Source organism: Ictalurus punctatus, chromosome 23 (assembly GCF_001660625.3).
Source record: "Ictalurus punctatus breed USDA103 chromosome 23, Coco_2.0, whole genome shotgun sequence".
NCBI classification, from domain to species: domain Eukaryota; kingdom Metazoa; phylum Chordata; class Actinopteri; order Siluriformes; family Ictaluridae; genus Ictalurus; species Ictalurus punctatus.
In genome coordinates this window covers 15,700,206-15,713,233 of record NC_030438.2, presented here as the reverse complement: position 1 = coordinate 15,713,233, position 13,028 = coordinate 15,700,206, and the positions used below count along the sequence as shown (strand labels likewise).

Here is a 13,028-nt window from a genome sequence, read left to right as displayed (position 1 = left end):
TAGACATTACATTATTTGGGGGATTTTACGCACTGTCAGCTGATCTCAGTTTAGCAGTGATGATTTCAGATCAATCAGGAGAGATCAATTAAACAAACAGAAATTCTGTCCAGTTTGACTATGTTAGCCATCTATCACGTATTAGCAGGGAATATTAGCTCATGTTAGCTAGCTAAATACTATTGGCATATTAAGGAGCAAAAGTAATAACACATGACAGGAAAGTAATCGAGCAGAATTACTGTTGATCATTTTTTCTCTAACAGCATGTCCCACACAATGTTTTATTCCTTTTACATCACAGCCACAGTTATTCCCTCACCAGTCTTTTGTTTTTCTTTTTCTTGAAGTTAACAATAATAATAATCATTTTTGATAACAGCTTGTCATGTTACAGAGAAACCGGAAGCACAAACCCCTCTGTCCTGAACTTCTTATAACTTATAACTTATAAGAATTAAAACTTATTGTTATAACAATTATACAAGGCACTGACACTGTAGGCTCCTTCCAGTTAAATAAGCATCTCCTTATAAAAATATTGGCATATGTACATTTATAATTTAGCACTTATATCATTTAATTCATAATGGCACTAAAGCTGGCAATTCTCTTGCGGGAAAACTCAAATGCAATTGTGAACTAGACTAAATAAAATAAAATAGGTTTTTTTCTTACTTTAGTGAATATTGTGAAATGAAATTTGGTGAAAAGAAATGTTCTCAATGTGGAAGAAATCAAAATAGTTCTCAGTAGTGAACTTTTGGACTATTCACAACTCTATACATACATGTTTATAGACAATCCAAACTATAAACATTATAATATAATATTAGAAGGTGTGTTTATTGTTAATTATAGCGTTAGCTTAGTGTTAATTGTGTTTTTGGTCTCATGCAGGAACTACAGACAGCGGCAATTTGAAGAATCTGAAGTGCATCGAAGATTCTGTCGGTTCGTTCAACTTTTATATATATATATATATATATATATATATATATATATATATATATATATATATATATATATATATACACTTGAGAAATCTTATTGATTTACTGTATGGATAAATATCCAGTGTATTTTTTTAATATTGCGGTGACAATAGATGCACTGTATTTTGTGTAAATTGTAACAGTGTTAATTCAGGCCATGCTCATATTCTTCAGACAAATGCCACCGGGTGATTACGTAAAGAAGCCGGGCGACGCCGATTCGTTCTACAGCGACGTGCCGCAGGGCGTGAGCTCCAACTCAGGCAGCAGCTCCAAGAAGAGGTCTGCTTACCTGTCTCACCTGCAGATCTACACCTCCATCCCTTCCATCAGCCAAAACATCTCACTGTTCGGCTTCAGGTGTGCGTCTGTGCCCATTTTCATCCCTACCATCCTCATCCTCAGCCTCAGTCCCGAGCAGCACACAAACGTTTTCTTTAATGAACAGTTCATCGTAGTGTAGTTCACTTTCAAATTTCAAAAAGCTTTTGAGTGCGCATGGCTCCGTCCTAAAATTTAGAAGTCACAGGCTGTCAGTGCTCTTATTAGAAAATAAGCCATTTGAACTGTAGAACAATTATTGAACAAGACTTATGACAAGTGTTCACACAGTGTAGCCGTATGTAGTGCAATCAAATCAGTTTGAATCTTTAATCAGGTGTTAGAGGATGTAAAACTGCTCATACCATAAGTAGAAAGTGATGTCCCTGTTATGCGATAAGACAGAAGACAGAGAGGAACCAGAAGTCTGGGTCGACAACTAAAACATTTTTTGGCAAATTTTATTTTGAGATGTTAGAAGTATAAGTTTCTATCTGACAACTGTACTGTATTTTAAGCCATCATATCGAGCCACCGTCAACAAGGACAAAACTGAAACAAGTTTATAAATATATAATTGAATATTTACCTTAATTAGTACATCACAGCATGTTTAATTCCCCTTATAACTTAGAAACATGCCAATGCTAAACATTTTTATTTATTAGCCTTTCATTCACCAGCCGCTCTCTTATTTCCTCTTTTGAAATGAATAAGACAAAAAATGCTTTCGTACTGTTTCGTAATGCTTTTATTTCACTTATGCACAATAACAAAACATATACAGGATTGTATTAAGTGTATCGCTATCAGATTAGTTAGTTGTTAATACTGTAGATGGCAGTAATTAAGGTTGTGTGATAGAAGCATACATGCTGTACTTTTCAAATTAAATCTAAATATAGTGTAACAGTATTGGAATATATATATATATATATATATATATATATATATATATATATATATATATATATATACACACACACACACACACACATAGTGTGAATAGGAATTCCAAGTTCAAAGAAATTACATTTAAAACATTTAAAAATAGATTTTGTCTCAAGGATTTATTCTTAAATACTATATATTCTTAGGTTTTAGTAAAGGACACTAACATTCAGTTTTAGACATTAACGTACACTGTGGTTTGAACACATAACTGAGCACCACCTAGAGTGAGTTATTTGAGTTCAGCACTATGGCACTGTACAAACTGATTGATGAATGTTTACTACTTGCTTTATAAACGCTGTATAAAGTGAAGGTGTCTGTGCTGCTCATACTGGGCCTGGATTCTGTTTGCTCCTGAAACTGTAATGACTCTGTCCTCTCTCTGTGTCACTGTAAGTGTAATATAGCAGGTTGTTGTATCACCTGAATAACAGTGTGGCGACAGTAAGTAAGTGATCGTCTTTCAACTTGGCGTTTTTTTTAACCATGCTGTTCGCTGGGTTCGTGGTCGTCTTTTCGTCTTGCTTCTCTTTCATCCTGCTTTTCAGAGTGACGTGGTGTCTGTCATTCACATGCTCCTGCCATTCACTCCATTCATTAAATCATCGATCCCTATTCATGTCATGTCACTCCGGTTCTGATGTGTTTGTCTGTCTTGTGGGGACTCGGATCATGTCGGTTATGTAAGGGGTAAAGCTGTCATGCGTTTGCCAGATGAAGTCTGGTCTATGACTTATGACTTATTCATTGTAATTTTGTCTGTGGATGTGCTGCATTGCTCTGAAGGTCCAATGGCTTGTCCCATTCCTGGAGCGAGAGAATCCCAGACGCCAAGCACATTTCTGATATCTGTGAAAACGGACGGCCCAGGAGCAACTCGTGGCAAGGTAGCACACAAGTTGTTTTTTTTTTTTTTTACATTTATACAGTCTCAGAAAACAGATTTCTAGACTCCTTCCACTACAGGAACTATAAATGAACTATCACGAGCTTTAAACTAGCTAATCTGGATTAGAAAATGACGAAACTTTGATGTAAATTTGCTGCCTTTCCATCTGACAAAGTGGTATACAGAGATGCAGAAAAAGTCATAAGGCCTTCTAGACCTGATAATAGTGAAAAGCTCTTTATCAGAGCTAAAATGAATATGTATCAAATTCAACATTGATTGCTCACATACACATAAACTATGACGTACACAGTATGACGTGCACGGAGAAATGCTTTTTTTCCCGACTGTCCGCGACATAAAAATAGAATTTATGTAAAGCAGAATTTAGTTCTATTCAGGTAGGAAAGGAAAAATATAAAAATATGATATAAACGTGATATAAAATATTAATTCACCATTAATATTCATGAATAACACATATATCAATAATAACTAGTCACATAATGAAGCAGACAAATTCATTAAAAGCAAAAAATGAAAAATAAACAAATTCAGGACACAGTCTTTAAACTAAAAAGTGAGACTGTTAAAGGATTCAGTAGAAATGCAGTACATTTCCATCACCTGACTAGGAACGAGAGCAATGAGAGCTACACCTAATCACAGTGCAAACATGGACCGCGTGTTATTACTCCAGAGTGTTGTATACTATTCCCACTAGTGATCCCATGTCTAATGCACAATGTGTTGTTGTTTTTCCGTTATTTGTAGGGAATATTAGCGGCAACCGGAAGAAGCCGAAAGGAAAGAAGTTCCGTCCTCGTTCCAACTCCACAGAGTAAGACATGAGTTAATGCAGTTCATGATACTGTCAGGAGAACTTCAGTCTCCATCCTTTATAGACCACCAGTTGTCCAGTACAATGCATACAGTGCCAGAGTCGGCTACAAAACAGTTGTATTTTACATCTAACATCAAAAACGATCACAGCATTTCACTCAGCTGATATACACATCATGAAGGCAGACAAATGATACAAATCAATCTTACACAAATGATCTATATTAAAAAAAAATGCTAGATTTAGATTTTAAAATATACCCGAATGTCCTGTTTGCACAATACTCTGATACCTGTGATACAGTATGTGGTCACCTGCCAGTTCCCACCCACAAGTCACCTCTCCCCTATCACACTACAGCTGGGGACGGTAAAGACAAGCATGTGCTTCTTCATAGATTCGTGAAGCCAAACAACCACATCTTTTCAAGTACTTATCATACAGGGCAGCGTAGCACACTCAGAGGAAAGCGCTGTCTGCCCTCTTCCGCATACATGTGAGCTCACAGATGCTGACGATTGGCTAGAGTCGATATGATTGGCAGGGGAGAGAGTGTAGGCCATCCCTCCTACAAAGAGAATTTTGCTCTCTTGGGTCCCAGCAACAGAGCGCTGTGGCATCATCGGGATTCGAGCCTAATAATAATAATAATAATAATTCATTAAATTTATTAGAGCATCGGTATCAATCCCAAGGTCGCTTTTCATAGGGATTAATTATAAAGTACAGAGGGAAATTCTGGACTTAAGGAGCCAAATCCTAAAGAGGCAGGAAGTTATACAGTCTTTTAATTTGCATTGCATTCAGGCTTAATTTAAATAGCAACACCTTGATCTTCTTCTTATGAAATAATATCTGACAATAGGGCTAAACTGGAATAGTTATTCTATATTAGATAGTTATTTATATATAACAGATAGATAGTATAGATGGTATAATAGATAGATAATATAAACTTTATAAATGGCGTCTTCTCTAGTTGGTCTCCTTGGCCAAAAGTTTCCACTCTTCCTTCATTCTGTGGTTCTCTCACTTGCATCTTGGTGGGCCGTAGGGAATGTTGGTGCTGTGCTCTGCTGTCGTTTACCAACTCCTTCTTCCTTCTCTTTCCTCTCACCTGTCTTTCTCCTCCACTCTTTCTCACTTCCTCTCACTCTTTCTGTGTTCATCATCGTTCCTTCCCCCACCTCCTCCTGCAGGTATTTAACCCCTTGCTCCAAAACAGACTATTATGTAACTGAATGGGTGGAAGATGTGAATAAAAACACTGAGGGACCCTATATTAGGTATTATCTCAGACTGCTTCGTATTCCTCTCCGTATTCATTTTGCTTTTTTTATTTTATTTTATTTTTATTATGTACACCGGTTATATATATTTTTGTTGTTTTAAAGCTATACATAGGGTTTCCTTTAAGGGCATCCTTCTGATTATTACCTTGATTTAAAAAAAAAGAAAAAAAAAACAAAAAACAAAGATCAACATTATGAATTCTGTTCGCTCAGAGGCTGACCTTATGAAACTCAAAGAAGTAGACATCATGAGAGCGTGTACACTTTCAACAAACCTGTTCTGACTCCGAATAACTTCCTGACTGTTAGAAATGGCAGATACTGAACGTGGTTCTTTATCAGAAAAATGCTTACTCAAGGGGAAGCTGTGTTTCAGTATTGCTTCTCAGTATAGACTTCCCTTCACAGTTCCTGTCCCATGAGTGGACACTTGCAGTAACAGACATAGCGAATACTTGTTTTCTGTTCTTTTTTTTTTCTTTTCCTTCTTCTGCTGTGTTACTAGTTTTGTTGGACTTACTGTAAGCAAAAATAAATAAATAAATAAATAAATAATGTCCGGAGGTGAATATTATAAGACTAATGTGTGATATTTGAAATCCACTGGTGCGTTGGTGTTCTCCCTCGTACACATCCTTAACAGAAAAGCCTTCGTGTCTTACCCCATTTGTTGTGATTTTGTGGTTGTTCACTAGTTATTGTTACCCCCTTCAACACAATACCCTCGATATATTCCCTTCATAGAACTGACTGAATTTACCCTTTAAGATGACAAAAATCCGTCCAAATAAAGTCATTAATATTCCTTCACAGCTCTATGATGCCATCTTAACAACTTTGCTTATAAAGTATTTAACCAGCCCTTAAGGTGGTATGAGGACGTCCCTCAGGTTATACAGTGGGGGCAAGTCAGCAAGGTCGTTTATTGGAACACAGCCCCAATCGAAAAAAAAGCATAAGAAATGCAGTAGATATTTCATTGCAGGTTTATTGAAACAGTACATTGTGCTCTCGAAACGAAATGCAAATCATTAGCTAATGATTTGATCCTCATTGTTCCAGTTGCAGAGAAATTGGGGATCTGTTGGGTTTAGTGGAATAGGAATTGCGAATGAAGCTGAAAGCAGAAAAGTTCGCGGTCCAGTTGAAGGACTTTGAAACGTGTTTAGTTTAGCGTGTATGCGACAGGAAGACATTTACGGTGGATTGTGTCGTATAGACTTCTCGTAGAAGGTGATACAAGCCTATCGGCTTAATGTAAAAGTTTCACAGCATTAGATTGGGTAATTCCTCGTATTTTCAGATGTTCTCCATTTTTTTTGCTGCTGACTTTATTCTCTTTAACACACAAAATACTCTTCAGCTCTTCTGCATGCTTACTGTTCTGCGTGCTTGTCTTTGTGTTGTGTCTTTGTCCTTGTCCTTGTCCTTGTCTGTGACATTATCGTTGCTCATCACCCCTATTCTGTGTAATCTGTGTTGCTTCACCTTATGCGTCGGTCTCTGGAGCATCCTCAGATGTTATACATTTATAGTAATAACAAGTGCGCCCGGTCTATCGTCTGTTTACATTAACGGACCATTTATATTAACGAAATTTGATCAGCGTCCATTGACCTCTCCCACGGTTCAAAAGTGGCAGCTTGTGACCTAGACTGAGACATAATGAAAATAAGAAGGCAACGAGCATAATTTTAACGCTGCGTCTCTCGATACAGGACGCTGTCTCCTGCCAAGTCCCCAACCTCGTCCACGGGCTCAATCGCCTCGAGCCGAAGGTACCCGTACCCGATGCCACCGCTACCGGACGAGGAGAGGAAGGCCAACAGACAGAGCGCCAGGGTGAGACTCGGATCTTGCTGGACACGGGACGTGTCTGAGTTTTGACCAATAGATGGCGTTATATACTAAGAGCAGGGCATTGCACATGGTTTATATATATGAGAGATTTTTCAAAATACAAATGATTTTCTGGAATATAAATACTTGAAGGTGATGATATTTTACACAGTATATAACTTTTCAAATAGGGTCTTTCACTTGGTGGATATTATTAAAATAGCTCATGTTACAGTATTATGCAATGTTTCGCATTTGAACAGGATTATAATAAGAGAAATCCATAAAGATCCAAATACGGTTAACGTATGTCCTAACCAAGGTCCTTAACTGTAGCTTTTTGATTTCACAGAATAGCTACTAAGTGTTTTAAAGTGACATCAGCACCCTCGTCATGGGCAGACTCGGGGCCCAAAATCAGTGTTTAGGAGAAGTTTTATGTCCAAGTTTTATGTGTTTTACACAAACTTCCATTTTGCATAGTGCAAATCTGATATTCAGCGTACTTCTACATCAGCGTAGAAGTGAAAGCCAGCAACGAGCCTCATTTATTAATCTTATAGTAAGCTTAAATTGGGTGTAAATGTTTTCATAGGCCAAACTGAACAAAATAATTCGTCAGACTTACAAAACTTTTTTTTTTTTTTTTTTTTTAAAGTAATGCTTATTTTCTTCGTATTCATGACATGTGATAATTCACCCATAAATGACCAAGCACATTCACAACACAATCACTGCTAAACGGTGAAAACGCACCCTCTAAGTGTGTTCACTAAATATTCCAATAATGCAGCTCAGCTACTGCAGCTCATCGGCTACCCTAGACACACACTAACTCTTCCTCCTTTTATAAGACTCTATTTCATTTCTCCTAAATGAATATAGCTAGTCTTATCTGTCTTCATTCACGGATTTGTTTTGGACAGCTAACATTAATACGAAACGACCGAGTTTCACAAGATTTTCAGTAAATGTGTGTGCAAATGAAATCAATGCATCACGCTTACAAATCAAACTTTTTGTCATTTCTGTCATTTCAGCTGTGGGAGACATCAATATAGAGAGGCTCCTTGCGATCACTCTGCAAAATCTCCGTCAGGACTACACATTCCTCCGCTTTTATACAAATGAGAAAAATAAACCCCACAAAACGAATGAATGCGAACAGAAGAATTGAAGTCCTCTAGGATTAGCGGGTCCACGGGAGCGCGCTGGGACGAAGAGCACGGCCGTCATCCTCTCATCATTGCAGTCGACCATAATGAAACAGAGGGACCGGTTTGTTGTCAAAGGTCAAAACCAGGCACCGCTGCAGTCAGTTACCCATCCAAACGAGGCAGGGGATATCAGACTGCTAATCTCGCCTCCTTTATCCTGCCCTGCCTCCCTTTTTTGGGCCAAACAATGGCCTGTCCCTCCCTCCCTCCCTCCCCCTTGTCCAGCACCAATAATGTCTTGTGATTGGTGTCCTTGTTGCCATGTTGAGAGAAGGTCATCCAAAAAACCTGCTGGATGTTAACATGTTTTTCCGAAAGCACGTAGAAACTTTCCACTGTATGCATGAGAATACATGTTTATCAACTCCTTGTAGTGCTAAAGACGACGACGAAAAACGAATATTTTAACAAGCAGGCTAGGGGACAGCATGTCTCAGAGGGAATTTCTGTAGGCTGGTAAGATTTCATTCTTTAGGCTTCTCTATTCACTCAGTGTATCGACGCTAACGCTAGCGAACACATCCAGCCTTGCCATACACGCTCTCATTTCCTCACACGTGTAAATATGTATAGCTTGACGACAGTGAAATGTGTGATTGTTTTTTTATGCTTTGCTTTTTCTTATCGCGCTTTTTATTTTTTTGGGTTACTGAGTAGGGTTTAGAAGAAACATCCGCCTTTTCTTGTTTGTACGTTCACTTTGAATCGTCTGTATATCAGCCTTTCTTGTTATTCATGAGTTTTGATTCATCCGTGTATTACCTGAATCCGTAAATGAGCTTTTTTTTTTCTTTCTTTTTTTTAATCCATTGGGTTTTGAAACATACCTGATGCTGTCTGTAAGAATGAGGACGGCTCATAGTGCTGGAGAAGTCACCGTTGACCTTTTGATGCTTCATGCTGACGGAAACAGCTGTATATTTGTTCGTTTCTTTTCCGACGATACAGAACGATGTTATAATCGGCCTTTGTCCGAAGTGCAGCCGTGATCGTTTTCCGTAAGCCGTTGAACTTTTCAGTGTTTCAATGTTGAGTGAAGTGTCAAGGGATGCGACACTAAAAGTCAACCACGTTAGCTGGGGTTTGTTTTTTTTTGTCCTTTTTAAATCCTTTAGAAATATTTGGAACAATTTAAAGCAACAGTCTATAAACTACAGATCATCTACCACCTTCTTGTAGAATAAATCGCATATAATCTTAGTCTTACTGATCGTTTTGGGATGTTTAGGCAAGTCCATGTGATTTTATTCCCATTAAGTTTGTGAAAACATCACCTACGACCATGAAAGCAGATCTGTAACTGAGGCCACAGCGTAGCTCGTTCGGAAACGATGTTCGGCTGGATTAGACGCACAATAAGATGTAAATGCCGAGCAAACGGACATCATGCGGTAGCTTCGCATGGCAGCTGGCAGAACTTGGCAAACTTTGCCAACGATGCATGCCCAAGCTGATTTGCTTCACAATGGATGACTCGGAGAAGTTTCAGTTAGGGATGGGCGATATAGACTTAAAACCGTATCACGATATTTCGCGGTATTTTTGTGCGGTAACGATATGAAAATAGTTCAAAACGTTCAACACTACCTTTACGGCCACTCAGCATACAACCTCGAGAGCCAAGCAAACCCAAACATTGATTCAAAACAATAAAACTTTTTTAAAAAATGAAAAAATAAAAAAATAAATCCTGACCACGGTCAAACACTAAGCGATACCAATTAAACAGGCTAAGAAATAGAATACGAGTTTTATTCACAAATTAAAATTCCAGTGAAAAAGCAAACTCTCGCAGGATTTATAATCTAACCCCAGGAAAAAACAAATGGAAACAAATTTGTTCCGTAAAAGCGTATATAATGTTTACATAATGCAAACTGAACAAGTCTTAAACTATGCTTTAACATTAAAACAGGATATAAACACAATAATGGTTCAAATCAAGTGCAAGTTTGAAATGGAAACACCAATTCTATTCGATTTTATTCGTAAACTACATACTAGGGTTGGAACACCGCCTTGTTCACGTTCTACGTGAGATGGTCACGTAACGGTGCATAACCACGTCATCGACTACATCGTCAATATCGTAGGATGACAATTTCTTATCATTGTACCAGTATATCGTGGATGATACGATATGGCACAGCCCTAGTGTCAATCATCATCTTATAGTCATGGAAATCATCATTGTTATTTGAATAGTGCCACCTGCAGTACTGGAGTGCAGTATGCGACAGCCAATAAGAAACCAAGAGGCAACGGATATGCAAGCTTGTGTAGATGGTTCTGTTTTTGCGCAACCCTAACAAACATCGTTTCCACATGAATTACGCGGAGGCCTTCAGGCTTCCTAAGGAGGAAGACTCGGTCAATGTGCTCAGTATTGTACATCATAAACTCTTACCCACCTCATCTGTACATAACCTTCATGTTCATTAAATCCTGCGTTCTGTATTCACAGGACATGTTCACTGTTCAATTCTCCTCCCATCCTGAGCATCGATTCACGCCGTATCCACTCACAACCATGTGTCCGACCCTTTCTTTTTCATCCCTGTATCCTCGTATGTAAACATTTAACCCAGACGGCAATTTAAGTGCTTTATGATCATTACTATTTCAGTAGGTCTTTGTGTACACTGATACGGATTAGCACAGATTTTTAACGCTTTATTTTGTGACCAAGCCTTTTTACGTCATAACCGTCATAATTTCCTCTCTCTTATACACACACACTGTTTTTCTCAGCATTTAAAAAAAAAAAAGTGCATGGCTCAATGTGGTGTTGATTGATGAAGGCTGAATCCAAAGGCACCTGAAAAAAAACAACACATCTCAAGCAATAGATTCAGCCCTTTCAGCACTGTCCTCGTTTAACACAGCTGCCGCGCCATCCGCTGCGAATACGGAACACATAACGAATACGTACTGAAAGGATTCTCAGAGCAAACACACTCTTGAATGTAATTTAAGCCTATGATTACAGCACAACTGCCGTCAACGACACGTCTCCCTCCAGTGGCCATGTAGGTCCACTAACTTTATATACACCACGTCAGAGTGAGGTGCGTAATCGGCCACGTTTCAGGGTTGTTTTCTTTGGAGAACGTAAAAAAAAAAAAAGAATCATTTGTGAGAGGTCTGCACCTGCTTCAGGAGACGTCATAAATGCCTTATGTTTGTCCGTTTCATGAGGTCTTTTGTTTTTCGGACGCTAGTTCTCTACGAGGCTGTTTTCTTTCATAGTATGCTGTATGTAAACTTAATACAAACAATCAGCACCTATGTTTTTTCTTACAGTTATCATTCAGTATTGTAATATATTTAATACAAAATAAACCTTTCATTGACACGATATCCGTGTGATATCGACTGACTGAATGTGTTGTGATTTAGACCGTACTGTAGCAGCGGTAAGTCATTCACAAATGTGTGAGGGTCTAGGAAAGCCCATGGGATTTGCCAAAATTTGCCAAAAAAACAAACAAAAAAAACCCACTATATTTCACCAAAAACACACTATATTAACTTTTTATGTTTTTTGGCTTTCTTCCTGCAAAGATCATGTGACCAATCAATTTATTTATTTTATTTAAAATTTGTTACATGGTGGAAATCACAGCACCATTATTAAACCTATATTTATTAGTGCTCTTTTTAGCGTGAGACCGTTACTATCCTGTTTTAAACGGTTTAAAGCCTACAACTAATGACAACTTGGTGGAAATATGAGAACTAACAAAGCTCCACGAGTCTAATAAATATCCAGAATATGATTCAGTCCAGGGCCGCCAGAGCCACTGGGGCGAGCTGGCATTTGACCCAGCACTTCAGGTAATAATGGACAGGTTCCGGTTTTGCTGGGGGGTGGGATATTTCTCCTGAAGGAGATCTCCTATGAGAAATTAAATGGTAAACCGCGCATTGGTGCTCACTGGTGCTTAATAACCGTGTGCTGAATCATTATCGCTAACGTTTCAATATTTTAAGCGACGTATGCACGTATTCTGTATTCTAACTCGATTACAGGGACGTTCCTCAAATCACATTCTTCAAATAAAGTAAGAAAGACTTTCTGGAAAAAGTCTAAATGTTTAGCTAAACAGACAGTTACTACAGTGACAAACAGTCTATTGCAGAATGTGAACATGTCTGATTTTTGAAAACATATTTTAGAATGAGTGTTATCTAAATCTGTGAACAAATTTTTTTTGCTGAAATTTTTGCTGTTATTAGCTGCCTGAGGAGTAAAACACTAAATTAATCATGTGGGGTTGAAATAAACTACTCTGACGTTCATTAAAAGGTGTGTTGTGCCCTGTTATTGTATTATAATCAGACTGGCTCAGTATAGTGCTACTAGCAAAATAGACAGTTAGGTCTGTATGTTTTTATAGACAAATGACAGATGTACTTCTGGAGTAAATGTGCCACCCCTGATTCAGTCCCGAAATCGAGCAAAATCGTTTTCCGCAGATTTGGGCCAAGACGCGTCATGTGACGTCATCACAACGCACATCCAGCCAGAGCCGTCTTCGATTCACGTGCGTCGAACATGAGTACAGCTGAAAGGTCTCGTTTATCAACAAACATCACTGCAAAAGGCTGTGCAAAATTATTTTGTGCAGTTGCAATTTCTCTAATTCAAGCAGTTTTTCGCCAAAAAAAAAGAAC

At 38.2% G+C, this 13,028-nt stretch overlaps 1 protein-coding gene across 3 annotated transcripts in view; it reads left to right on the top strand.

Annotated features, from left to right (window-relative positions):
- Positions 1-12,612, top strand: part of adam22 (ADAM metallopeptidase domain 22) — an 88,449-nt gene extending 75,837 nt beyond the window's left edge. The window contains exons 26-31 of one of the 3 annotated variants that reach the window (XM_017453467.3): positions 901-954; positions 1,170-1,355; positions 3,057-3,157; positions 3,934-4,000; positions 7,014-7,137; positions 8,175-12,612. In XM_017453467.3, the coding sequence (XP_017308956.1) occupies positions 901-954; positions 1,170-1,355; positions 3,057-3,157; positions 3,934-4,000; positions 7,014-7,137; positions 8,175-8,195 (553 nt within the window). In that variant the 3' untranslated portion in view covers positions 8,196-12,612. Of the gene's footprint in view, positions 1-900; positions 955-1,169; positions 1,356-3,056; positions 3,158-3,933; positions 4,005-7,013; positions 7,138-8,174 lie in introns of those variants that run through there. The other 2 variants (XM_017453468.3, XM_053674891.1) reach the window with 2 other exon arrangements.
- The last annotated feature ends 416 nt before the right edge of the window (positions 12,613-13,028 follow it).